The sequence below is a fragment of the Eleginops maclovinus genome, chromosome 15 (genome assembly GCF_036324505.1).
Source record: "Eleginops maclovinus isolate JMC-PN-2008 ecotype Puerto Natales chromosome 15, JC_Emac_rtc_rv5, whole genome shotgun sequence".
NCBI classification, from domain to species: Eukaryota; Metazoa; Chordata; class Actinopteri; order Perciformes; family Eleginopidae; genus Eleginops; species Eleginops maclovinus.
The window spans coordinates 6,654,213-6,682,021 of NC_086363.1; the positions used below are offsets into that span (position 1 = coordinate 6,654,213).

The window sequence follows — 27,809 nt, forward strand, 5'->3', positions numbered from 1 at the left end:
CTCCTGTTGAATATATTAATAAGATACATATAGAAATGTGCCCAGTTGAATAAAAACTCCTGACTTTGATGATCCTTTGACTTCCTCTAACAGCAGGTTTGACATTCATTTAGTCTAGGCTAATTTCCCAAGGAAAATCTCATCTTGTGGTGATCAAAAGTGATGTTACAAATGTACACACTTACTGAAACACCCTACCTCCTGATAACAAAGTGAATACAGAATTGAGTTCATGTTTGTTGATTGATAAATGAATCGTTTTATTAATATCACATTGCTATATTAAGACTGTTTGCTATGACACTTCAATTTATCTCATTTCTACACCTAAATTGGAGTCAACCTGTGGTGAATTCATTTGATTGCATCTGATAAGGAAAGGCACACACCTGTCTCTAAAGATCTCACAGCTGACAATGCTAATCAGAGCAAAAACCAAGCCATGACTTTGAAGCTGCTGCACAGCTCTGAGACGGGATGGCGTTGAAGCACAGATCTGGGGTAAGCTAAAAAATAACATGTTCTTTTGCATTGCAGGGGAATACTATGCTCATTTTCAGTTTCATAAAATTGTATTTAGTGCCTCTACTCTGACATGTCTCCATGCTTTAATGTTCAGAAAGCTCTTTATTTCTCTCATACTGCCTGTGCTGCAGCACCTCTTTTCACCCTCTGTCTGAAACCAGAGCCCAGTCTGCTCTGATTGGTTAGCTGGCTGGCTCTGTATGTCCTGCACCTTAACTTATCACAAACAATGTGTTGGAGAGTTAGCCAGTAATAACGCAAGTGTTACATAGTGATGTCATTATGTTACAAAAGTAAAAAAATGAGTCTGTGGGAGAGAAACTCCATCTTGAGGGAACTTTTGGATTTTAGCCTTTGCAGACCATTTACATACACAAAACCCCATAAAACACGGAGAAGAGCACAGCTGCAAGAAGGTAACACCCTTTTTGATTAAATTAAAGACCCAACAGGATGTACATGGGATGATTTTGCTCGGGCAAAAATAATTATTGATATAACACAATGGATATAAAACTCATGATACTAAAATGGGTCACAATAAAAAAAATTGTGGGTGTGGCTAAACTCTACCAAGTGCTGTGGTTGTGCTAGAGGGAGGTCACAATTGACCCAAATTGGATTACAATCGACCCAGTGTTCAATGGTTGTGTGACTAAGGCCTGTTTTTGCATACAGGCATGTGGGATTTCACTTTGAGTCCTTACTCACTTCACTACAGTTACCTTCAATCGCTGTAGAAATCTGTTGATTTAAAAAAATAAGATGGTAATATGATACCAAGCTGGATGAATGTGATAGTTATTTTGACTTTTTGACCCCTTATAAATCCAACAAATAGTTGATTAATTAAGGAAACAATATGCAGATTCATCTGTAATGAAAATAAGAGCATACCCACAATGATTTGATCACCAGTGTTTTGACCACATGTTTTGCTTTGAATCATCCTCTTGCAAAGTCCCAGAGGATATTATTTATTTTATCTTTGTGCCCTGTTATTCAGGTCTTAGGGTGCTCTGTGCTTTTTAGTAGGTCATAATGATATCTCAATAATTGGGAGAAAACACTCGTGATCCTCCAGCAAATGTTCAGTACCCATTGACTCGTGCTGCAGATGCGTCAAGCTGACAGTGTTTGCAGTGTTCTCTAAGACATGCAGACTCTCAGTACAGACTTAATCAATGTCCCAATAATTTGGCAATTCCCAGTCTTCAGAGATAACTTTCTGCACAGAGAGTGAACTCCAGTTGGCAAATAGGAATTATTCATTAATTTCACATCACATTTGGAGCCATCTGGCCCTGCAATATGGGCGTCCAATGGGCAGAGACTCAGGCCTCTGCGCCAAACCCGCTGTCTGACTGGAGGCCGGCTGTTGATCTGCACTCAGCCGGGGGAGCAGCGGAAAAACTAGGATATGTTTTATATAACATGTTTTTACAGAGTATGTAATCCCTCTTCTTCTTCATGTGTTTTTAGAGATGTTGATGCCTCAAGCTGCTCGGATAAGGTCTTAATTATAATGTGAAAGGTGTCTCAACAACAGAGAAGTATCTGCAGGTCCCCTCAGATCAGAATTGAATAACAATAATAACCGCTTGTTTGGCCGCACTTGATTAATATAGCCCACTAGTTCAGAAAAAAACTGTTTAACTTTCTTGACAACAGTTAGCCTAGACAAAAGATCCATAAGCAGCCTGATATGAACTTGGGTAGGCTACTAGCTTAGCTTAAATTCACTACAAGAGTTTTTAACTGAAAATTAAACCGTCTCAGTTTAACGCAGGAGTTTCAGAGGGGCTGGTGTTTTGTCTATTCAGTTCTTTGTAAAGGGCCAGGCTGTTTCCAGAAGACAACTTTATTAACCTTCCAGGGGAAATTGAGCAGCTATGCTAATCTAATAATAGAGTTGAATTTCATATCTTAAAAGTAACACTATCTACTTGACCCTGAAAAACAGACAAGAATGAATTATTTTTTCATTCAAAGTCCATTGTTTAAGGTAATTTCCCCTAAATTTAACAGATGTAGTGTATTTTCAACCATTACCCAACATGTTTACGGGTCATAAATATCTTTCCTATCCATACCATTCCATATGCTCACAGCCTTGGTCAAGGAAGCACTACCCACCATCTGCCCCATCATAGTAGACATAGTGAACTTGTCAATGTCATCTGGCATAGTCCCCCCCAGCCTCAAAACTGCCTCAGTTACTCCTATCCTCAAAAAGCCTGGTTTGGACCGGGAGGACCTCAACTACCTCTCCAACCTCCCTTTCCTCAGCAAAATCCTGGAAAGAGCAGTTGCCGCCCAACTCCAACAACACATGTCCAACCACAAGCTCTATGAAGCCCTTTAGTCTGGCTTCAGAGCCCACCACAGCACAGAGACTGCCCTCATCAAAACTACAAACAACCTCCTCATCGCATCTGATTCCAGCCTCATCAGCATTCTCATCCTCCTGGACCTCACCGCAGCCTTCAATACTATATCCCACACTATCCTCCTCAGCTGCCTGTCTGACCACCTTGGGCTCAGTGACACAGCTCTTGCCTGGTTCGAGTCCTACCTCTCGAACCGACAACACTTTGTCACCTTCAGTGACTGCAGTTCCCCATCAGCCCCTGTCAACCAAGGTGTACCTCAAAGGTCTGTGCTTGGACCCCTCCTCTTCACAATCTATATATTCTCCCACTTGGTCAAATCATCCGCCACCATGGTCTCAACTTCCATTCATATGCTGATGACACACAGCTCTATTGCTGCACCAAACCATCCACTCAACTCCCCCCTCAATCCCTTGTCAACTGCCTACAGGACATCCAAAACTGGATGTCGTCAAACCTACTTAAACTTAACAGCACAAACACAGAGCTCATGGTTGTGGCTCCCAAGTCACAACACCGGAAGGTTAGGGATATGCTCCTCTCCGTGGACGGCTGCTCCATCTCTCCTTCTTCTGAAGTCCGCAACCTGGGGGTCATCCTGGACACAACCCTCTCCTTCCAGGCTCACATCAAATCGGACACTAAATCTGCTTTCTACCATTTTAAAAACATCTCCCGACTCCGGCCTTCACTCTCCGACTCTGTGGCAGAAATGCTCATACACGCCTTCAACACGTCCCGATTGGACTACTGCAATGGGGTCCTCTCTGGGGTTCCCAGCAAAGCCCTGGAGAGGCTCCAGTATGTCCATAACTCTGCCACCAGAGTTCTCACCTGCACCAAGCCATGGCAGCACATCACCCCCACCCTCATCCACCTTCACTGTCTCCCGATCAAGACCCGGATCACTTTCAAAACCCTCCTCCTCACCTACAAGTCTCTCCATGGCCTCGCTCCACAGTACCTAACCGACCTCCTCCATCCTTACACGGAGTCTGCGGTCCTCAGACACGGGCCTTCTCTCTATTCCCTCGATCTCGCCTCCGAACCTTTGGTGACATGGTGTTCAGTGTTGCGGCCCCCACCCTCTGGAACGCTCTTCCTGCAAAGATCCACAATGGCCGCCTCCCTGGACATCTTCAAATCCTCATTAAAAACTCACCCCTTCACCATAGCCTCTGACCAGTAACCCATCTCAGTCCCCCGTTCTTCTACCACAACTGCCTTTATTTAGTTTTTTTTTCATTTTATTTCTATTTATTTTAATTGCCCTACTTTTCCGTTTGTTTATTTGTTTTTTGTCTGTCGTCAAACTATGGAAAGCTGGCTTGGGTACCTAAAGGCGCTTTCGATTTTTTTGAAATGATTATTATATGTTGTGAACGGCATTAGTTCTTATCCCTAATTGTCAAGTTACTACTATAATTCTATACTTGTATGCAGGAATGTTGGGAAAACAAGTCATGTGTTTGAAATGAGTCGTATTCAATGGTTTCACTTACTTTAAACCAGTAAATGCTGAACCTTTAGGCTGCTGTTCAGCTAAACTTTTCTATATGTCGCCTTATCCAGCAGTTCAGACCACTGTGAGAGTTATTAGCTCCCAGCGCAGATTCACTGACCTTAGTCCGCAGTCCACAGAGGCTTTTCTAGTGAAATGGGACGCTGGACAAAGGCCAATGAAAAAGGGGATGTCAGCATATCCAAGTTTTTTTCTTTTTTTTTCACTCATGTGATCTCTCCTGAACTTCCTTCCCTCTAGTCACAGCGGAGGGCAGCGGGGTGACTTTACCTCCAGTCATATGTTATAGAACATTTCAAGGCTTTGAGATTACATAATGAAATTGAAAGGGGGAAATTCTTGGTGACTATTGAAGCAGACAAGATAGAAGCACAGGAAATGAAAGAACTATAAGGCTATAGACAACGGTTAAGTTACACTACACTAAATAAATGTCTCAACAGCTTTGTGTTAACAGCTGTTAATGTCTTTATTATTTTATGTATCTTAATCCTTCTGTTTAGTTTTTTCTCCCCTGCTGTTTACAGGAACTCCCTTGTTATGACACGCCTCACAACTCTTCTTTTCACTTTTAAGGTCTCAACAAATGACCTCTTTTTAATGTATACTTATATATAGATAGAAGGGCAAACGTGTTATAGTAGGTCATTGTGAAGAATGACTTATTTCAAAGTGTTGAGTAGCATAAAATACAAAAAAGTACACAAGTACACTACTTAAATCCACCTTTCCAACACTTGTTTCAAGGGATTTCCCTTTTATTTGTTTAATTTAATATTCTTGAAATGTACACTGATCCTCCTCCACTGTCAGGATGTATGGTTTGTGCTCGGCTCATCATGTGACTGTTGCTCAGTTCACTTGAGTGAGAAGTGCACAAAGCCGTGTGTGTGTGTGTGTGTGTGTGTGTGTGTGTGTGTGTGTGTGTGTGTGTGTGTGTGTGTGTGTGTGTGTGTGTGTGTGTGTGTGTGTGTGTGTGTGTGTGTGTGTGTGTGTGTGTGTGTGTGTGTGTGTGTGTGTGGCTCAGTGAAGCAGCCTGACTATCCAACAAAGCTCACATTCAGCTGAGTGTATGTCCGTCGTGACACTTCACTGCTGGTTTCTTCCCTGAAGGATTCAAATGGCTCAATTGTCTTTTAATGTGCTGCACAACAAGCACTAACAGTGTATGTGAGGCGAAGCGTATCCCTAGTTCAGGCCACACTTTGCTGCACATGTTTGTCTAACTTTCCCTGGCAGGTAGTCTCCTGAAGCCCCCTGCCCTCTGTTCCTTGTTGTTATGGTAGCTCAGTGAGGAATGTGTTCATGTTCGTGGATTAATATTTGCTCAAGAGGTGTGGTGGAAAAACTTTTACATCTGAAGAATGTCAAATATGACTTCTTGAAACAAAAAGGTTCACACTCAGGAGCTCCCTTTTTTCTCCACCCAAAACTCCACCTGTGATGATATGTTATCCCAAGATGTTACAGCAGAGCTCAAGAAGAGAAATGAGGGGAACAGCTCAGATGAAGCCTCTCTGCAGCTCAGATGGTGAGAAGCTTCCCTCTAGTGGTGTTTCTGAGTGCTGACACACTACTTTTAGCAACGTCAAACATTTCATTTGGTCCTACGATCCCCCCCAAAATAAGAAAATGAAGGCCAGCGCAAAAAAAAACATGTACCGTTTTTTTTTTTTTATTCTTCTAAATTATGTATGATGTAAATAGAGACACTGAGTCTAGTAGGGATTAGAAGTGAATGAATCAACCAAATGACCTGCAATTTTCACCCATTTGCTCTGTAAGTGTTGTACTTTCAAAAGAAAAGCTGCGACAGGAGACTTCATTTTTTTATCTGTAACTTATGGAGACAAAAGACAATATTTGGCGTAAAGTTAAAATAAATTGATTTGAAATGACTTCAATTATCTACATTTTAATGAACATTTTAAAAGTAATATTTTGTCTAATTTGTTTTCAGCTATCTCATCAGCCACATAACATGAGCATGATGCAGTTTGTTACTAGCCTCAGTATTTGTGGTGTCGTTCAGGATCATGTGACCAATCTGCGCTTCCCCCTGAGCACAACTGAATCACTGTCTATATATGACGAGTCATGATCTGCAGACTAAGATGACTAGCTTATATATCAGGATCAGCTTCTGAGTTGTATTCTGTGTATATGAAAGAACATGGTTGCACTATAAAGCAACCTGTTAGTGCAGTTATCACATGAACAATGTGACCTTTGATAACCGAAATAACAGAAAGAATCAGTGTAGTTATCAGTTTAGCAGCGAATTTAATCATTATAATTATCTGGCAAGAAAGGAAGAGTGATAACATAGTAATGTTGGATTAAACGTTTTGCAAACAGAGCATCATGCATTTATTTAAATTTAACAACAAATGTGACTCCTATCATTCTTCAAATTGTATTTTTAAGAAGTACAAGCATCGTAGGAAAAAAACATTTGCTAAGTTACACGTGGGAGCCATACCTTACATACAGTAGGATAGTTTAAAGATCCAGCCTGCAGGTTAACTTAGCATAAAGAATGCAAAATACGGGTTATAGTGTTATACAAAGCTGCACTGACTGTCTACCACCACTTTGTGCTAAGTTAAACAGCGTCATCATTATTAATAAATGAGCATATTTGCCAATAAAACCATTCCTTTGAAATACACTCTCTGATTGGTTTGAATGCTTTTGACGCGTTACCTTTTCTAACATAATATAAAAACAATGATTCAATCCTGTTAAGGCTTTCAGGGTCAACATTAAAGGGTCAATTTTATGTGACTTTTCTGTAAATGACTAACTGAAAACCCACTAATGCAGCACGCTCTGTCTGATAACCCACTGAGGGTCAACACAAACACCTGGTGTGACTCACACTTGAGTGACTCATGCTCGGATCTCGTCATGCGTCAGCGCACACAGGTGTCTTTCCACCATTCACAGTAAATGTGAGCTCCCCAAACCTCCCAGACATGCAGCAGAGCCCGGGGAGGTTAAAATGTGTTTAATGGAGGAATCACTTTAGAGGATTAACGCTGTCATCTATGTGGATTACAGGGAGAGCTTACCTTCCCATCTGTCACCTTCAAATGAGACACACTGCCTTTATACGCCGCAGGCCTCACTCACTCTCTGTGGTCAGTCATTCATTAATTCAGACTTGAAGCACACAATAGCCCTGAACCAAAGCAGTGACTGTGCTCGTTATAGCTTCTCCTTTTGACCAAATGTAAGCACCGTCTGAATTATAATGTGCTTCTTTCTTTAATATGGTTATATTTGTTTGATTAATATGTAATTTGCTGTTTTGGTAACACTATGACATCCTCATTAGGCGTTATAATGAGTCTATAGCTATACAATTATAGTTATTAGCACCAGATGAATGATCTAAAATGCTTTCTCAATAAAAGTTATACCAAATTATAAAGTATTTAAAAGAACCTAGAAGTCACACACATAATTGCTGCTCGTTCATTTTTTTCTTGCAAGGATAATAATATATCATACATGGCATAGCACTTATAATGTGATTTATAAGTCATTTTAAATTGTCAGTGTTTGCTCTAAGTAAAAAGTATGTTATAATAAGATAAGATAAGAGGGAACTTTATTATCCCTTTGGGGAAATTGAGGCATAAAGTCATTTTAAATGGTAATTATTTGCTTTTTGGATTTCGATTACTGAAATAGCTCAATTATGTTATGATTATTAGTCACTTAGTGGCACATTGTTTGATTTAAGTACAGTGAAAAATATAATTGAAACTGTAAGAACAACACAAAACATGGTGAAATAGTAATAGATTTATTTCCAATAAATAATAATTGAAAGATGGATATTGTATTTTGACTATTTTTTAGAAGATGAGATTTATCCACATCGATGAGCGCTGATATCTCTAATTATTTAGTGCTATAAGCAGATTATAATGCATTTATACTTCTGTTTTATAATGCATTATAGATGTACATCAACAGAGTTACGGTTTCTTACTCAAGAAAACAAAAGATCGGCTCCATCTCTTCATAAATCTCTCTGTTTCTTTGTTTACACTGCTGGATGTTGGTGTTTCTGCACCGACTTAATAGAGTTCATAGTTCAGCCAGCATTTTATCTAGCTGTATAACACTGAGGAGGAGGAGGAGAGAGGAGGAGGAGGAGGATGTGTGACGAGCATTTCAAGGTTACAGTTAATGTGTGCAGATGGAAGGCTCTGCTCACACCTACACACACACACAGATAAGCCAACAAACCATGATATCCACCTACACAACCACTGCAAAATCTTCTCCATCACACACACACACACACACACACACACACACACACACACACACACACACACACACACACACACACACACACACACACACACACACACACACACACACACACACACACACGCACTTCTTCCTTGTAATTAGCACATTTCCTCCTATAATTCATGCACGCCCGTTCTGGGCTCATTATCTCTGTTAATTCACACCGGCTGACCTCTCGCACATGTTGCTCTCCACTTAGCAACACAGTGCACTAACCCCCCCCCCCCCCCCCAAACCCCCCAACCCCCCACAACAAACAACACACTTTGATTTATCTCCCTTATTTCCATCTCTGAGCTCTCTACCCACTGTGTCCTCTTTATCTGCCTCTTCATCGCTCTCAGGCTCCCTCTCAGCTGATGGAGCTTATTGTGGACAAATAGGCTTAGGAGCATCACTATGGCAACGTCCAATCGTAAAAAAGCTACATAAGCACTTCATCAGGGTCTGTGATCCAATGGCTCCCATTGGAGATGGTGCCCCCAACCTCCTGCAACAAGTAAAGGCAGGCCAGAGAGGCTCATGGGAGGAGGAGGGGGGAGAAGGGAGGTAGGGAGAGAGAGATAATGCTGTGTGACTGAGAGAAGACGAGAGAAACCATTCCTCTTCTCGTCTCTCTGCTTTTCTTTCTTGCCTCTACAGCATCCGTCCACACATCTGATGTCTGAGGACTTTTCTTTTTCTGTCTTTCAGTGATTTTGTTTCCCGTGGAGTTCCAAGAAAAACTTCAGCAGAAGAAGAAGAGGTAGGAAAAAGTGCTCATTCTCAATCCTGCTTTGGAGTAAACGGAAACAAATGATGTGATAGGTTCTGTGATGTTTCAACATGTGCTTTTAAAAGAAGGCAGCCGTCCAGGTGAGGATACAATCATTTGTAAAGCTGAACAGTATAGGGATATTATTGGGAAGAAAGAAAGTTCAAGATAAATGAAAATCTCTGGATATGTTATTAATTAAAAATACATCAGATTTGAATGGAAATTGTCTCAAACCATCTCCAAAAAAGAGTTTCAAGGATTAATCAATACACAGATATTTAATTATCTTTCCTTCCTACTTATTTGAGATATTTGTTTCAAGCCAAATACCCAAATGTAATGTTTAAGGTAGATGTGTTACTTCTCTTGATCTTGCTTTATAGAAAAATACTGTTGTGGGTCGGACTGCACAGAACAGGTTTTGTTGTTAGTTTTTTTCTTGAATATATCAAAGAAAAAATAGAATTGGCAGATCTATCAATAATACAGACCATGCAAACTATATTGATCATGTTTATTTATTTTATTATTTAAGTCTAATTTATGTACTACCTGTTTGAAAGACTGTATCGGCTGCATGTGTGACTCCATTTTGAAGGGTTAGTCAGCTCAGAGGTAAAAGCAGGTGAAGGCTGCGACTAATCTCTCTCTGTGGCTCTGTTGTGAAAGCTTTCCTCTCCACATGGTGATAATCAGCACCAAAACACCCCGCTACAGCAGCAGACTCATATCCTTACGTATGTATATAGATGATATATGTTGGACGACTAATGGTTGCTGATTGATTTTATTTTAATTGGTTATCATTTCAGCACTCACTGTAGTCATGTCTTGTTGTAGACTCCTCTTTTTGCCCTGAATAAATGCCTCACAACACCTGCATCAGAGGCCTCTTTTGTTGTGTTTTTGTACTTTCATTCAAAAGAAATGCAAACAAAAGACTACCTATTAAATTAAATTGACATCCGCCTGTGTGGGAGAGGATAAGACACCTGCATAACAAAGAGCTGGTAGACTAGGTCATCGGTTTCAGTTTCAAGCTCTGCAAATTACAAAGAGTTCAATAACTGTGCAACCTTCTTTTAATATGCATAATTATCAACTCAATACTTTAAATACAAACAGCCAATCTTCTTTTATTGGCGTGCAACATATATATTTTAAAACCCAACAGCATCAGTCGGCTTTCCTTTTTCATTATCTTGTCACACAGCCTTGAAGTTCATCAGAAGTCCTTTATTCGTTCCACAGCGGGGACGTTCACAATGTTACAGCTTAGAGACAATGCAAACAAAAGGCAAAATTGTATAAAGTACAGAGGCAAGCACACATGAATAAAGAAAGTATTTACTTTCTAAAAAGTGAACAAACAGCGCTGCAGCACAGGCAGTATGAGAAAAATAAAGCGTTTTCTGAGCATTAAAGCATGTAAACGTGTCATAATTTAGCACGTCTTCTTCATTAATAATTTGAGCATTCAGTTTTGCAGTTTTTGTGTCCTTTGAGGTCACGTCTCATAATTTCGCTGTGGTTTTCATACTTTCATCAAGGGGCTGTGCAGCAGTACAGGGCCATGACCTCTTGGTTCAGCTGGAATGAGCCGTACAGCCGGACCCCCCGACGGGACCCGGGGGAGGTGGTCAGCGACACCCTGATGCTGGAGTTCAACTGGCAACTGAAGGAGGCAGAGAGGCAGCAGAGAGAGAGGGACAACGAGTACCGGCGGCTGCAGACCGGAGTTGATTACAGCTGGCTGGCCAACACACCCCGGTCCTCCTTCAACATCAGCACCGGGGAGAACTTCGGTCTTGAGGAGCTCTGCTCCAGGGTCCCACCGCCCTACTGTGGCCTGGTCATACTCAAGTAAGGACACACAACTGTAGCTCAATATTATTGCAGGATGGCCAACTCATAATTAAGAAAATAACTAGGAAATATCAGGATTTCACATTTGATTTTAGCTTCAGCTTTCATACACTTAAAAGTGGACAATATGGGTCAAGTGTCTTCCCTAAGAACACCTCGACATACAGGATGATCCACTGAACCCCAGATTGAAAGACACCCATTTGTCCCTAAACCACAGCCTCCACAAATGAGATCAAAATCATATTGTTTTTTAACTATATTAAACTGTGTAGACAAAATACACACAATGTCCAAATTGAAACCCCAGTGTGTGATCCCCAGTCCAGCTCATTAAACTCAATGAAAGAGAAAAATAACATCAATACATTATTTTATTTCACTTTTAACCAAAACTGTTTGTCCTCCATGGACATTAGAGCTTTTCTGAACGGTTATTTAACTGTGGCTCAAATCCAAACTGTCCTCTAAAATCCATGAAACCTCTCTGTTATCCCTCACACGACTCATCTATTTTTTATATCTCTGTTCTATAATTTGCAACAAAGATGTCGTGAGCCTGTAGGAGCATCTGTTCACAGAAAGCTGCCGAGTCTCAGGTGTCTTGTTAGGGGTCGACAGATTTTTGGGAAGCAGAAGCACTGTCAGTGAGCAGCGAGGTGCTAAACGCTGAGTGGAAGTGTCACTAACTCACACCCACTGTGCGGCGTGTTTTTAATTATATACTGCACAGGGGATTCCTCTGTTGGAGTAATTAACCAACGCTTTCTCCGACACTACATCTGGGTTTTCCCAAATGCCGTCTTGTCCTTAAGATCTCTCACTCTCTGAAACCCCATTAACTTCCACAAAGTACACGCACAAGTTGATGATACATAATGATTTACATAATAATAAGTAAGTGATTAAGAATGAGAGGGATGAATTAAAAAAGTGGGAAGGTTGTAGGGATTTTAGCTTTCTTTTATCTTCTTCTGTGACAACTATAAGAAAAACATTGTCAAAATGCACAGATTAAATAAAACGCTCCAAAGACGGCTAGTAATTCGACCTTAAATTAAAATGTAAACTCAGCTATACTGATATCTGATGCTGTAGAGCTTATATTTCCAACTAAAAGCAGAATTATATTTGTTAGTTATTCTACATTATCAGTATTAATGCCAATAAACAGTAATGCAGCTTTGAGTAATATATTAAAAAGATGAAGAACTTGCAGCATAGATTCAGAGGCTCATCATTTTTCGCTGATGACCTTTGCTGGTCAATCAATAACTTTGATCGGGTCATTATCTAATGTTAATCCTCTACTTAAGGTCATACGATCCATTCTCTAGAGACTGACAGCAGGTTTTAGTACTGTATTTTTAATGGTGACATTAAGTAAAAGTAAGTACATCATAAATTGTGCCTTTAACTAAGCACTGTTTCCCTACCATTGGTAAACTGGTAATTAGACTCGTAACAATTCAAGTATAATAAATATGTATTTGGCCTCTGAAAGTGTCTTCAGAGCTATGATTGAATCATTGGTTGAGTAAAGCAGGCCAATCATCAGGTAAGCTGAAGCACTTTCTGGACAGCAGGTCCAAGACTGAAGTTTATTTAAAGGCTTGTTAAGGCCTCAGCACCCCTTGTCAGGAGAGGAGGAGGAGAAGGAGTAATTGGGTTGTTAGTAAGAGTGTGCTGGTTACACCGGTGGGGGTGAGTGCCTTTTATAACATTTGGCGTTATGTGAATGATGTTGTGCTTTTAAGGTTCTTTCTTCAATTCACCCGCAGTGCGCGAGAAAATGAGTTTGACTACTTCTTCCTCCAACCAGAATTTCCAGGTAGAGAGACGGTGGAAAGTAAAACATGATCAAATTGATCTGGGGCTCCTGAATGAACTTAATGGGATTAGTAGTCCCAATGAATCAAATGTGTGATAAAGATGTTGTAACCGGGCTTTAGTCGTGTATGTTGACAGGGATGGAGGAAGATTACTGATTGGTGTTAAACTGATTTGTGCGAGTTTATTTTTGTACTTCTGACCGGATTACTTACCTTTTTAGATGGCTATATTTGATATCGTTTAGAGCCTGTTACTTCTGCCAATCAGTGGATTAAAAAAAAGCTACAGCAAGGTTAACTTAACAAGGCTCAACAATAACGTTTCTGTTTTACCTCCTATTATACTGATGGATGTTGGGGAGTGTGAGCAGAAGTGCATTTTGTGGCACCTTTAACCCCATCCAACAGTAATGTTCAATATCCTGAAGTAAAACAGTACTTCACTGTAGATAGGTGAGAAATTAAACCACTGGAGGACACAAAAACTAGATTTTCAGGAGCTTTTAAGTGACTCATCTCAGGTGTTTATTATATTGAACGGACAGTTTGTACCTCCATGAACCAGCAGCCTGTGTTCTGTTCTGCACAGGTTCAGGGAGGCTACGCAGGCCAATGAGCCCGACGTACAGGAGGTGTCCGGCCTGTTTCGCACCGTCCTCCTGGAGATCCTGGATGAGCTGAAGGAGGAGCAGGAGGCACAGCGGCTCGCCAACCAGTGGAACAACAAACGCGCCGTGAGCATGTCCCTCATGAACTTCAGGTCCCGCATCAAGATCAACCCGTTCGGCAGCACCATGGGTCTGACCTCCTCTGTGACCGACGGGACGGGGCTGAGCGACCTGAAGACGGTGTCGGAGGATGTGGAGAGAGGGACGGAGAGATCCCAGAGGACGTGGAGCATGCCTGACTTCAGACACAAAGGAACCAGCAGTAGCAAGATTGTCTGAGGCGTTCCCGGGACAGTGGTGCTTGGACGTTTCAGTTGGACAGATGCTGATGTTCACTTGGCACCAAGCGAGGCAGGATAATTCCCACAACTCTCTCTGTCTTTGCAGTATGAGACCAATCAGCATTTCATCAATTTACACTCACACATTAAAGGACCGGTGGTGCTCTCAGATTCTCTGTACTCAACTTCACTTCTTATCGAAAGCTTTTTAACTAATAAAATGATCAGCTCTTACAGTGATACGTTTTATATTTAGTATAAATTCAGAGCTTTCTTTCATGCCTGATAGGAATCTTTATTCAACTGAAATGTTCTCTCGACTCATAAATGTTTCAGGAGCTTATTAAATATGTTCTTGATTCATCACACAACTCTAACTGGGTGCAGAGGTGAATGGTCGGTTCTGTCAGAATGTTTGTTGCTTGAGATTTCTGTATGAATTGTCTGTACATAACAAAATAACCGCTATAACTGTCTATGCTCAACATGAATGTCATTCATGTCATGCTCTCTACAGACTGCTCAGTTTTTTTCCAAGCAGCACTCCAAGACTCAGCACAATAATTCATCATTCAAGGTCGTGAAAGTTTGTCTTCTGTTCTTCACCTGCAACAGGGCTTAAAATAAAGACTCAAATAAATAAATCACTAAGTGTTCCTAAAAAGTTAAATCTTTCCAGCGGTCCTTTGCTGTTTCTTTTCCGTTTGTCACACTCCAACAATTCAACATTACACCAGGTTTACTCCATCATCTAATCAAAGCTTCTGTATTGATACAGGAGGGATTGTAGTATTTTTATATTTCAATTTAATAAATGTCTGATGTTGAAAAATATTCATTACAGAATATGGGGGTAATGAGGAAGACAGTAATACCAATACAGATACCATCAAACCAGTCAATTCTTCAATCATTTTAAACAAAATGTACATATTAAATATCAGTTATCACTGATAACACTTTGGCTCTCACAGCCAACATTTATTTGGAAACATAACAGTTTTAATATCTACAGAAATTAATACATGTATGGGCGTTCTTACATGTGGTAATGTGGACATAAGTGATTGACAGAGCCAGGAAGTTAAAACAAATATTTAACCTTTAAAAAGGAGAGGTTTGTAAATAATCTGGGGTGCAGATTTGAAAAGAGAGCTTACCAGACCTGTGTAGCCTACTCCTCACCACTAGCATCTGGTTACTAGCATAGCATTCCCCAATTCCCAGCCAAACTGTCGGCAGGAGAGTTGCCTTGTGGGTAATGTAGGTGTCTATTTTGACAAGAAGAGAAATGCAAGAAATAAAAAAGACAATATCTCTGGTCCATTATGAGTCCGGGAAATGCTAAATCAGAGGTGACCAAACGACCAAAGCTTGGTTACAGACACAATTTTGGATGACACTGCTAAACATAAACACTTTTCATATCACAAAAAGCTATCAGACTAAGCTGAAGAATTGGCCACCTGGGAAGTGCCCAGTGAAAAAGGAAGGTAGTGGTCCGAACGCGTCTCAATACTTCACTGCGAGAGCTCGTGCGCTCCGTCAGGCTTGCTGCTGCAAGATGCATCTCGTTGTTTCTTTCTCAGAGAACTCTTCATTGTTGTTCTCCAAATTGTTGTTTCCTGACTTCTGCAGAGTTTTCCGAGACCGAGCCATGACTGCTGTCCATAGCGGCATCACAGGGTTGAGTTCAAGAAGTCCAGTAGTTCTGCTCGATTTTTATCCCGCTTTATTTAAATAAAAAAAGGCAAATCTAAATCCATTCACAAACTATCAAGATACATTTGATTCCTTACTTGACAGCAAAAAGGAAAGATTACCTGTTTGTCTTTCTTTGACTTCTTTACTTTCATCTTTATCTTCTTCCCTGAAATCATGCTGAACTTGCCCTTTTTCTTGTCCTTCAAGTACTGAAAGGAAAACACAGATTAAGTACTAGATTACACAAAAAAGGTTGAATGAGAAAATGACATGTGATAGCAAATGTCACTAGGTATAAGAAGAGCATGGTAGCACTGGTTAGAGCTAGAAAACTTGTAAACGATAAAAACCACCACCCAATTAAATTGCTTTCAGGTATAAAAAATAAAAGATCTTATGAGTGAATGAGGTGAAATTAATCAGAGGATGTCCGAATGAAAACGGTGAACCTTCTTGTCTGATGGGACCTTTAAGGGCAGTTACCTTGGATATTTGAACAGGTCCCGTGTTTTCTTCTTCTTTTGTTGTTTTCTTGTCCTTTTTTACGTTTCTGTCGCTTCTCTTTCTTTGCTTTCTGCTGCAGGACATACAATAAGTTATGTTTGAGTCATGGTCAGTTTTAAAACAATTCAGTAACTTTTAACAGAAGCTTATTGTCAGTTATCTAAATGAGATCAAATGTCAAAGATTACTTTTTTGGGCTTTTTCTCCTTTTTCCTTTTCTTAGACTGCTTTCTGGATTTACTACGGGAGTCTAAAAACAACAAAACACATTGTAATAATACACGTATATTAGTACAGTTGTTATAATAAAATAGATCAAATTGAAAAAGCATTCATAAAAACAATTCAACACACATAAAGGTTAACCGGACAAAGATTCCTGCATGTGTTGCAGACTTTGAAGATCTTACCGCTGCTGCTAGAGCTACTCCGACTGCGGCTGGATGAGTGTGATGAACCGGATGAAGAGGAGGATGATGAGGATGTAGATGACGAAGATGACGACGATGAACTGGAAGAAGACGAGGAGGAAGATCTACTGCGGCTGCGTTTACGCTTCGTTTTTTCACGACCTGAATTATCAGAAGACAGAGATTAACTTTGTTTCTTTGTATTCGAAGTTAATCTTACAATATTATTACAGAAAGCAAGACTTTTAAAAAAACTAGTAACTTTTTAGATGAATAACCAACTGTGAGCTGATGCACCAATGAGATTATTAGGATGATTAATCACAATATTAATTACACACATTTTAAAATGAAAGTTAACCTATTCAACACATATTTTCAACCTGCAATAACAGCTTTTTACAAGAGATGAGGCTTCTTAAAAAGAAGTTCCATCGTACAGGACCATAATGACTGATATTTATTATTAGGAAAACTGTCGTGCCTGTGCTCCTTGATCTCCTCCGTTCATCGGTTCTGGAGCTCGAACTGGACACCCTGGACTCCGTTCTCGTTGACTAGAAAAAAACAAGACAAATACTTAAGCGAAGTGTATTTAAGTGTGATTGAGGTCATGAAGTGACAGGAGACACATTTATTATATTGAACTCTGATCAGCGTTTCAGGAAGAAGGCTCTAACTTATTAGGAAACACTGCAAATATCTGACTAATCGTCTAGAATAGATAACCCTGATAAATAAAACTAGCTAACAAACTTCTGTTTACGGACGCAACACATTTTCAGTTATTTAATGCCCTTTCTCTTGTGCTAAACCGGGCTACTATGCTAAAGCTAAAATGCGGTTTGTGCTATTTAATAATCTAATGCTGGGGAGAAATTAAGTTCTGTACTCACCATGGCGTCAGCAGAATACAGTTACTATATCAGGGATATATGTACTGCCACTATAACCGCTGTAAAAAAGGGTAAAAATATACATTTAATCGCCAGACTCTTTCGTAAATTAGCATTAGCCAGCACTCTTAGGAGACATTTTGTAACCCATAATGCACCGCTGCTAGAACGTTCAAAACAAGGGAGCGTAAACGGCCGAGAGGCGGTTAAATGGCGCAACCCAGCGGCAAGGAGCGGAACAGCACGCAGCAGGCATTTCAAACAGGTGAGTTAAAGTTGTAAACTAACATAGCATATTTCCAATTAGGACTTTCAATTTGTAATTGCATCCATATAAACTAAGAACCACAGAAGAATAGGTTCTAACTACCATGCTTCTTCACTTTCTAGAGTAACGTTTTATAGTGATTAACGTTAGCCTAGAGTTTGTTTATTATGCTAACTTTTACGTTACACAGGTAGCTTAGCTGAATAGAAAGCAGCGTAATATGCAATAAAGCAGCTTGGAAGTAAATAATGTCTTCGAAATGTTCGGGACAAGAACAGTTGAGTAGTGGTTTCAACTTCATGGTGATTTAAGAGGTGTGTTTTCAGTGTACCTAAGTGATATAAATATGGTAGGCTAAAATCTAATATCACGTACATTTTTGAAGTACGTCTTTCATGGTGTCCAACGGATAAAAAAACGACCTTTTCAATGACACAAAACTTAAAGTCTATGCAGAAAACCAATATTATGTTCTATAAACCCGTTATAACTTGCTAATATTAATAAGCATTTTGAAATATATTAAATATGTCTTACGTGATTTGCATTGGTTTCCAAGTCATGTGACCCACTGACTTCAAATCAATGCAGCATTGCATGACTGCACTGGACACGTGTAGGACACACTTTTTTGGATATTAGTCCACCTTCTAATTTATGTAAATACCTTTATGAAAATTCAGCAGATTTTAAATGGAAAACTCTTGGATTCTTGGACAAACCTCTCTTCCCTCTAGCACTACTGAGGCCTTATGAAACACCAGGAAATCACCAGCATAAATACTATGCAAATATTAATTGTTCATTTTGAATCAAGTTTTCCAGTTAATAGATTGATATTTCCATAACTATTTGCAGTTTTACTTCAACAACAACACATAAACACTGGTATTGTACAAAAACATATTTATTTTAACAGTATTAGTATATTATACAAATAAGAGCACAGGCCCACTGTATAAAAATACAAAATGTGATGTGTTTCTGTGTTCTGGGCATCATACATCGTTTGACAAACCAAAATATTGATTAACAATACTGTATGTGTAGTCAGTTTTATCTCGCCCTGCAGTTCTTTATTTTAATTTCACAACAAAAACATGTCCTTCAGCACTCCGACGGCAGAAGAAGAATATAGTTGAACACCCAAACATTTTAAAAAAGTTTATTGATCTTCACATTTGCGCCTTGTTTTTTATGTAACATTTTTTACTTGTAAGTTCCTTTTAATTATTTTAAAGGCATCTGAAAATATTCAGTACCAGTTGCTCTTTCACAACAATGCAGGACTTTGATAAAACTGACCATGTCAATCCGTCTAAAAGCTAACTGTATGTACATGTAAAGAATACATTGGATGTAAATAGAAAGCAGACAAAAAAAGAACTTTAGCTTGCCCAGTAACAACCAATTTAATGCTAAATACATTCATACTCTATGCATTAAAGAAATTGTACAGCTGCCAACACATAGATAGAAAACGATCGTACGCAGCGGGAGATAAGTTCATTAGTTACAACATATAATGCGACTATCCCTGCCCGCGTGAGAGCCCCGCTGCTGGTTTCATACAGGCTGACTCTGACTCCTTGCAGAAGGACCGGGCTCCAGTGAGGTGACGTGAGGCAGCGGATCAAAAGAGGTGTAACCCCTCTCTTTTGACCCCGGCCTCAGCAGAAATACATTTGCCAAGTGTATGGAAAAATAAAGAATGTATGAAAAGAAATACACACTATACTAATATCTTTAAAAAAACGTGCTTTAATGCTTTTGAGAATATAAAAATGAAATAAAGAATAAGCTTATGGAAATGCATCAGCAGTGAATCTACGCTGGGCCCACTGTGGTTTTAAAATCAGTGTTTCAAATTATTCAAATGTTTTGTCTTGGTGTCAAAGGGATTAACCAAATATTTATGTCAACAATTTTTAGAAATGTGAAAATATTCACTGCTCACACTGCTGGAAATATCTTTGCTCATAAAACAGTTTCGAAATTGACTTGTGTTGCTTGGTTGAGCAAATCGTCAAATTTCTTGAATGAATGTAATCACATTCATATCATTGACAAATTGACATCTGTTGACATGTTCTAGCTGATTATTGATCCTTCACATCTCAGTTTCTTGCTCAGGGGACAGAAAGCAGATATTTAAACCTCTGCTTTGTTCTTCGAGTGATCGGCGTGAGTCAAGCTCTCCTCGTGCTCCTGCTCCTCCTCAGGAACCTGGAAAAAATGAAGTCCAAATTAATTTTATGGATCATATTGAAAGGAAACTAACACCAGTGTGTATGTATATGGATATCAAACAATTAGTAGCTTATATGCTTTACCACCTCGGGGTGGTCTACCAGATGGTCTGAATTAATACAGGAAGAACTATTCTCCATGAATCACTTCAAAAATGCATCTTTCACTTGTGATGCTTGACAGTCAGACACCACAGATATTATTTATGAGGAGAGGGATTTCTTACCTCCCAGTAAAGAGAGTCATCGTAGCAGTTCTGGTCTGGAGGCTGGCCCCAGAATGGCAACTTCATTATTAAACCTTGAAGAAGAAAATGAATTGTTTGATCACTCAGGTTTTTGCTAGATCGTAAAACCCTCATCAATTTAAGTGTTCTGTCACATCTCACGTTTCATCTCCACCTACCTGTAATTGCACCTCCAACCAAAGCGAACCCTAGGGATGAAGCCAAGGCAGCAGCTTGCATGACAGCATCACCTCTGAAGAGGAGTAAGAGGAGGGGAGACAGGGATGAAGCTGACATTTAACGGAATCATAGCATTACTTCATAACTGCAATATAGTCACATGTTAATACATATTGTTTGTGTATATGAAGGATTAGTGGTGAGTGAAATGTTCCTTACCCCTCTTTCTTCCCCAGAGCCACAGCCACAATACCAGCCAATCCACCCAGGATCCCAGGCATGCCGTGCAGATTGTGGACTCCGCAGGTGTCCTGGATGCCCAGGTGGGATGCCAGGATGGGCTACAGAGGAGAAAAAAGATCTCTTGTTGAAACCAAAGGAGTGTCTTTTTTGAAAGGTGAAGTATTCTGATCTTAATAGAAGGGCATATGCCTTTTATATTACAAGGAGTTTTGCAACTAATGAGTCAATTGTATTATGTATTAGTCTAGCTAATATGTTCTTGAATTATCTGTTCCAAACTAAATATCAACACATTTCAGAAAATGCCCATCACAGCTTCTCAATTTTCAAATGTTGAACAGTCCAAATCCCAAATATATTGAAATCACTGTAGGAGAGTAAGAAAGCCCAAAAATAAAGGAGTATATTTGATATATTATATTTATATATATATAAAGGAATTTTAGACGGGATTATTTCCATGGTGACTCCAAAATGTATTATCTTACAATAAATTCATATTTAATATAAATGTATTGTACATTTCTCTGGATTCTGTTATTATCAAGATTTTCTGGAAAAAAATGAATACATTTTCGTCTAATGGTTTTCACCATGCACTTAAAAACAGCATTATTGTTTTTGCTCGGCTCTGACTTTCACTCACAGTAAGGAACTTGAAGCCCAGGGTAGAGACCGTGCCAGCCACTAATCCAATCAGCATTGCCCCATATGGCCCGATGTTCATGTCCGCACATGTTCCCACAGCAACGCCGCCAGCCAAAGTGGCATTCTGAATGTGCACCTTTAGTACATGAAGACATAAGAAACAGTTTAGTACTACATTGTTTCTTGAATTATATAATATTTCGGATATTAGAATTATCTGACCATGTCGAGTTTTCCTTTATGCTCCACCAGGCTGGAGATGGCGTATGCAGAGAGCACACAGGCAGCCAGGGAGAGGTATGTGTTGATGACGGCTGTGAGCTGAGGGTAGCCCGGTTCAGCGATGGCAGAGTTAAAACTGGGCCAGAACATCCAGAGGAAGACGGTTCCTGTAGTCGAGTGGGATGAGAAAACAGCATTTACATCAGTGCAATTCCTATCAATTCACACTGCGAGTAAGGAACTTTTAAATACATTTTGGCCTTACGTTTGATACACATTAACGGTCACTTTTTGCTGCATTGTTATTTGTGTCCACTAGGTGGCATAAGTCGTACATGTGCAGGCCAGTGATGAACCAGTGAGAGAAAATTACAGCCAAATAAAACATATCACTCTCGTAAACAAATGGCCCTATTAGATCTGTTTGAAGTGTAAGTGGCTCTTACCAATCATAGCAAACATATCAGAGTGATAAACGGATCCCTCGTTATCATGTCCGTTTCTCAGACCAGGTCGGTAAAGGACTCGAGCCACTGCCAGGCCAAAGTAGGCTCCATAAGCGTGGATGATCATGGATGCTCCAACATCACTAGCCTGTGGAAGAAAGGTTTATAAAGTTAAATGAAACCCAGTTTACACGGTGAATGTTGCATCCTATAATGTAGGATTTAATGTTATGGTTTGCTCATGTAGTTCATCTTGTACTTACTCCGAGCACTTCTGCCACTAGATGTTCGTTGATCGAGAAGATGGTGATCTCCAGTATGGTCATGATGAGGAGCTGCACAGGGCTGGTTTTACCCAGAACAGCTCCGAAGGAGATCAGAACTGTAGCTGTGCTGAAGTCTGCGTTGATTATTCTGCAGAATGGAGAAAACAACAAGTCTTTACTAGAGATGAACTTGTTGGTAAAGAGATTAATTGGGGTTGTTTTGGCTGTTCGTGTAATTTACAGGTTGGGGCGTATGACCATTTCCACTGAACTATACATTTGAATGATAAAGGGATTATTATTTGCGAGAATCTGTACCAATCAAAGACATTGCCTTTAGTCTGTTCATACATGAAGGCCAAGACATCTCTGTAGGATCATTATACTCAATGCTTTATACAAACTGCCTTATATACGATAATAAGAAGGAAACTAAAATCCATAGACCAACACAGTTAACCTTTTAGCATTTACAGAATCTCAAGGAAAATGCTTGCCTAATGATTTATTTAGCAGCTAATTAGTTTGTGATGCATATCAACTGCATCAATTATACATAATGGGGTTAACTGGTATCCATTAGGGTGCGGAAAAGACTTTCGTACTTAAAGATGCTGATTTTGATTTTGCCGTCGGTCAGGTGCCAGATGCCCTGCGTGAGGAGGCCCCACTGCAGGCCGAAGGCAGCCAGCAGTAAGTTGATGCCCACGCTGCTGAAGCCGTATCTCTTCAGGAATGTCATCAGGAACCCGAAGCCGATGAAGATCATGACATGGACGTCCTGAAACACTGGAGACATGAGAGGGAAGGTCAGTTCTGCTGCTGATTGAATGACAGGGCCCTGCTTTGTTTGAAGAGTCCTGCTTCAGCCTTAAAATTAAATCAGTTGAAACCCTTTTATCATATGCTGCCTACACTTTCAAATTACCCAAGAATTCGCTTTACATGGTGGTGTTTTTTCGACTTTGTAGCTAAAATGATTCATTCAGCGGTCACTGGACTTCACGTGAGTCATTTCCTTTAACACTGGCTGTATTGTTGGCTGTGACCCTTTTACTTGGAAAGAAATTCAATAAGACAGTGAATTGGATTCTGGGAAACGCTCCTGCTGTTTTATGTTGTGTTTGTGGCCTTGTACTGTTTTATATTAAGTGCATATGACCTTAAATGTTTAGCACACGCTTATTTATTACTCTCATTTGATAGTCGGACAAAGACGGCAGAGTTTGGATTCACATCCCATGTTTTATCAGCAGTACATGTTGTTTTCACTATATTCTCAGCAATGAGGACAAACAAAAAAGTCCAAGAGGAGATACTCAATAAGTCTGGTTTAAGGCCATGTCATTTTGGGCGGATTTGTGAAGGACCCCCGGGAGCCTCTATCCAAACAGGAAGGGGGATTCCTGTTTCCAGAAAGCCTTTGAGTTTAATATGATGAGCCTCTCCTCTGGAAAATTCATCAAGGTGGAGGTGAGCGCAGGCTGAGGAACAATGTGCTTCATTTCCCGACTGAGTAATGATCATAAAGGTAGCCACTATTGTCTCGACAGGACACACTAATGCTTGCACCGCTAGAGGATGATTGGGTGGATTCTGGGTCCGATCCACCCTTGCCAACAATTGAGGGGGGTTCCCAATTTGAGACTGTCCAGAACAGATTATCAGGAAACCTGTTGTGCGAGGTTTACATTGTCTACCTTGTTGACCCTTCTCATAAGCACCAGTTGAGCTCTCTGGGGTGCACACGTTGAGCTTTTAAATGATATTTACAATTTCAGATCCTGTTTTGCAAAAGGGACAGCAATTAAATGTTGAGCAATTAATTCTAATAGCCAATTAGAGCGAGCTGTTTGGAAAGCAAGTTTTAAGGCAACCAGCAGAGACTGTGAAGACACAGAGCATAGTAAACGATAGCCTGGTACCAACCCCTTGAAAATCACAACATGTTTGTACCATTTTTTTTATGGTTTCAACAAACAAGATATTTTTGTTTTGTGGGGGCCGAGATAAGCTAGCTGTAGCTTTTGTGCTAAGCTACGCTAGCCAGTAGCTGTCTGTAGGTTATAATGTAATGTTATAATACACAATTATTATTTATGATAAACATGTCTACTATACATTTTCATTTAATACACACACTAATGCAAGCATTGGTTGAAAAGCAGCCTTAAAACCATTGACTCATAATAGAGGTTAAATTCATCCACACCTATTTTCAGAAACATTATTTACCTAGAGAGTATTTCAGCACATTTTAGCCTTTGATAACAGGTGAATAGGCAGTATCTGAGGATGCTGCTGTGTTTCTTCATATGCCAGAAACACAGAACACTAAAACAGATGTTATTCTGACGGCTGCTTTAATCATTATCAGATACAAACAGAGCTGCTCAAATCAACTCGTCAGAGCGGTCGCCTGGCTGCTCCACATGCAAAATATTATTTCAATGGGATTAATGAGTTGTTTAAACCAATGAGTACCCTCATTCACTTAAATACAAATAATAACAATCCAAAACACTGTGTTACTAATATCTTATCACCACTCTGTATTCAGGGGTAATTAAAGAGACAGCTCACGTTGTCAACCTATCATATACATTCTCCATGCTCAGTAAATAATTTATCCAATAACAGTGGATAATCATTCTTTTTAAAAGCCATTCTGCTCATTGCATTTTGGGGAAAAGGTTTTAGCGTTCAGTGTCATATCATCTCTAAAGAGTTTTTAATATTTAACCAAACAATTGTGAAATGTGTGTAAATGATCAGCTGTAAGAATCCTGATGTGTGTTTAGTGCTGCAAAACACGTGGTCAGCTTTTTGAGCACTGAGCGCTGATATCGTCAGTAGTGAGTAAAAGTGTAAATATTGATTTGGCTCACATCCACTGAGCTGTTTGCCCCTTCAACTTGCACTTTGCCCCCCCCTCCCAGCTGGGCAAAAAGGACTTGTTTTTTGTAGAAGGGGCTTGTAGTGAACAGAATCTTGAGGATGGGGAGGAGGTAAAGTTGGAAAGCGGCCACATTGACTGGCACCACGCCCAGATGTTAGGTAACGCTTAGTAATTTTCTGAGCCAAGACGATAGGATCCCCTAAGGACCTTCTGTAGACTGTAGAGCAGTGATGCAAATATCACAATATAAGTTATTATTATTATTACGTTTATTTTATGCCGAAGCACCAAGTATCCTCTTCTCTCATTCTTAAAGCGAGCTCCTGATTAAGATACAATTGCTGGAGTCTTCATTAGAAACATATGCAGTGTTTCATCATCAGAACAACCAGAAATTGTTGATAGCTTTTCTGTGCTCCAGTCCTTACGTCCTTTGATCCTCCAACTGCAGATGTCTGGTATGCGTTGGATAGCAGATCTCTGCACGCAACCACAAGCATTTATGTTATCCAATACGTTTGAAATGGTCATGGCTCACATAACATAACAGAAGTATTTGATTCTTGACATTTTTTAAAACCGTTTGTAGATTTATCAGATCTGAACATGGACGTTTTGGATTGTTGGCACACTATGTAGATACACTTATTTTTAAACCACACTGCAGGTTGGTACTGTTTGTGACTAAGAAACTGTTTTGTGCTCACCTTCAATGTCAGTTTTACACGTAAACACATTACATTTTCATTTGATAACTTGTTTAGAGGTCAAATTTGGGACTTAACAAGTGTAATGTGGAAATATTCTGCATTACTAATGAGATTTAAACCTCACTAAGCAATATTTACACTTTCCTGGATGGATGATTCAATGATGTTAAAGGAACAAAATTTGCGATTTCTAAGAATTTTTTGACAATTAAATCCAACTTTTTGAGGAAAAACCTCATCAGAAACAGAGTATAATTCAAAGCAGAATACGTTTTACATGTCTTAAAACATGCCCGCAGGAGTTCCTTAAATTTGAACTCTGCGAAGTGTGATAACGGGTCAAAGAAGAAACCAAAAAAAAGGAAAATGAAATTCTGAAGAAGACTATATTGCTAGACATGTTTTAGTCTATCCTATCTGAATAAGAATATCTGTCCAGCTAATCTCTGTGGGTCACGCCTGCCCCGCCCAATCATGAACAGACTTTCATGCAGCACATCAGTTTTGTTATTGCATTTATCTTAATGTTGTCAAGAGGCAAAGAAAACTACTCAATAAATACCACAGTTTAGTCAAAAACTGAGCTTTTTCTGGACTCTTGTCCATCTGCCTTTGTTCTTCATTATCTGCACGACATGTTGATTTAAATCACATGTGGCCTCCACTGCTTGAGACTTGACACGTCTCCCTGCGGGACACTCTTTGACTCCTCAGCTGCAAGTGTATGAATAGACTTTGTGAGGGATGAGAATGTGACCCCATGACTCCTTTTATTGCATTCAGCAGACCTGCTCTGCAACCAGCCTCCAAATTCTTCTATTTCTGTTTGCAGGTAATTGGAAAATTACATCTTTAAAACAGAAATCCCATTAAAGAGTTCAGTGCAGTGAACACTTCAAAGTTCAACCCAAGAGTAGCAAAGCTGTGAAATGGGGAGGATTGGTAGATTTATTTATTTCTAAATCAAATAATAAAAATAAGATTAGTTTCAGGATTTCTCAAAACACTTCTTAATCTGACTTTTGTGTTTTATGCAACGTGAAATCATGAGACCTCAATAAGGGCATTCTTTCTCTGTTAACATCAGAACTGCAACAAAGCCACAACCATCAGACAAAACATCAAACTCCATTATTTTTTAACCTCCTTTAAAGAAGTGACCAAACATTGGGGCATCCAGTAGCAGAGCTTCCCTCAGCGTGCGCCCCAGGTAAACTTACTGGGGTAGAGATCCATGGGCATCAGCTCGTCATGGCCACTGTTGTTGGAGGGTGTGTCATGCTGGTCATGACTTTTCCCATCATCATAGACCACAAACACTGCAAACAGGATGATGGTGATAATCTCCAAAACCAAGGCGATGATGGGGAACTTCATCCTCATGTTGGTGGAGTACGCAGGCATCCTGACACCAGCAGTGGTTATCTCTCGCAGTCCCTGACTCGGCCTGACCCTCACTATCTGTCTTTTTTAGGGGTTGTGCTGTGTGAAGGGAGGGAGAAAAGTGGTGTCTGGTTTTAAACTGATGCAGGTTTTGTAGTGACCAATGACAGGGCAGAAGCCTGGGGCCTGGGTGGTGAACACCCCCCTCATGCACTCTGCTCACGGGGATGGGTTTCCTCTGTGGACGTCAGAGGGGACGAAGCCAAACACAAACATAATGACACTCGCAAGTGAGCGGACATGAGAAAAAATACCTAATGACTGCTCCTTCCTACTCATTCCTCACTGTCAATGTTTTGTTTGTTGATATATTTACTT

General features: G+C 39.9%; 4 protein-coding genes across 8 annotated transcripts in view; 2 read left to right on the forward strand and 2 right to left on the reverse strand.

Annotated features, from left to right (window-relative positions):
* The first annotated feature begins 441 nt into the window (after positions 1 to 441).
* Positions 442 to 15,045, forward strand: rd3 (retinal degeneration 3, GUCY2D regulator). 4 transcript variants are annotated; one of them, XM_063902645.1, is made up of 4 exons: positions 442 to 501; positions 9,466 to 9,517; positions 11,080 to 11,392; positions 13,817 to 15,043. In XM_063902645.1, the coding sequence occupies exons 3-4, from the start codon at positions 11,103 to 11,105 to the stop codon at positions 14,172 to 14,174; spliced, it is 648 nt and encodes a 215-aa protein (XP_063758715.1). In that variant the 5' UTR covers positions 442 to 501; positions 9,466 to 9,517; positions 11,080 to 11,102; the 3' UTR covers positions 14,175 to 15,043. The 4 variants fall into 4 exon arrangements, with proteins under 4 accessions (XP_063758715.1, XP_063758714.1, XP_063758713.1 ...); XM_063902644.1 differs by lacking the exon at positions 442 to 501 and adding an exon at positions 9,266 to 9,321; XM_063902643.1 differs by lacking the exon at positions 442 to 501 and having other exon boundaries at positions 9,310 to 9,517; positions 13,817 to 14,866.
* On the reverse strand, positions 14,967 to 17,872 carry si:ch211-22i13.2 (uncharacterized protein LOC553945 homolog). 2 transcript variants are annotated; one of them, XM_063902648.1, is made up of 7 exons: positions 17,691 to 17,872; positions 17,279 to 17,351; positions 16,795 to 16,956; positions 16,573 to 16,634; positions 16,364 to 16,454; positions 16,000 to 16,089; positions 14,967 to 15,906 (listed from the first exon to the last, which is right to left on the reverse strand). In XM_063902648.1, the coding sequence occupies exons 1-7, from the start codon at positions 17,691 to 17,693 to the stop codon at positions 15,899 to 15,901; spliced, it is 489 nt and encodes a 162-aa protein (XP_063758718.1). In that variant the 5' UTR covers positions 17,694 to 17,872; the 3' UTR covers positions 14,967 to 15,898. The 2 variants fall into 2 exon arrangements, with proteins under 2 accessions (XP_063758718.1, XP_063758717.1); XM_063902647.1 differs by having other exon boundaries at positions 16,364 to 16,457.
* A 975-nt stretch (positions 17,873 to 18,847) lies between these two features.
* On the reverse strand, positions 18,848 to 27,548 carry rhag (Rh associated glycoprotein). Its single transcript, XM_063902549.1, has 10 exons — positions 27,269 to 27,548; positions 23,045 to 23,228; positions 22,437 to 22,587; positions 22,174 to 22,321; positions 21,728 to 21,894; positions 21,504 to 21,641; positions 20,834 to 20,955; positions 20,614 to 20,687; positions 20,435 to 20,508; positions 18,848 to 20,184 (listed from the first exon to the last, which is right to left on the reverse strand). Exons 1-10 carry the CDS (start codon positions 27,450 to 27,452, stop codon positions 20,110 to 20,112), a joined length of 1,317 nt encoding a protein of 438 aa, XP_063758619.1. The 5' UTR covers positions 27,453 to 27,548; the 3' UTR covers positions 18,848 to 20,109.
* si:dkey-12h9.6 (macoilin-1) overlaps positions 22,112 to 27,809 on the forward strand; it is a 36,731-nt gene continuing 31,033 nt past the window's right edge. The window contains exon 1 of the mRNA XM_063902547.1: positions 22,112 to 23,248. The gene's annotated coding sequence lies outside the window, so the exon portion shown is untranslated. The remainder of the gene's footprint in view (positions 23,249 to 27,809) is intronic.

What these genes read in the sequence shown, in the direction of transcription:
- si:ch211-22i13.2 (XM_063902647.1), bottom strand. An exon ending in AGGAGAAAAAGCCCAAAAAA is followed by an intron (nt 16,458 to 16,572) that starts GTAATCTTTGAC and finishes TATGTCCTGCAG; the next exon opens with CAGAAAGCAAAGAAAGAGAA. An exon ending in GACCTGTTCAAATATCCAAG is followed by an intron (nt 16,090 to 16,363) that starts GTAACTGCCCTT and finishes TTTTCCTTTCAG; the next exon opens with TACTTGAAGGACAAGAAAAA.
- rd3 (XM_063902645.1), top strand. Translation starts at nt 11,103, where the DNA reads ATGACCTCTTGGTTCAGCTGGAATGAGCCGTACAGCCGGACCCCCCGA. An exon ending in TGTGGCCTGGTCATACTCAA is followed by an intron (nt 11,393 to 13,816) that starts GTAAGGACACAC and finishes TGTTCTGCACAG; the next exon opens with GTTCAGGGAGGCTACGCAGG.
- rhag (XM_063902549.1), bottom strand. Translation starts at nt 27,452, where the DNA reads ATGCCTGCGTACTCCACCAACATGAGGATGAAGTTCCCCATCATCGCC. An exon ending in TGGGCTTCAAGTTCCTTACT is followed by an intron (nt 20,956 to 21,503) that starts GTGAGTGAAAGT and finishes TCTCCTCTGTAG; the next exon opens with CCCATCCTGGCATCCCACCT. An exon ending in GCTCTGGGGAAGAAAGAGGG is followed by an intron (nt 20,688 to 20,833) that starts GTAAGGAACATT and finishes ACTCCTCTTCAG; the next exon opens with AGGTGATGCTGTCATGCAAG.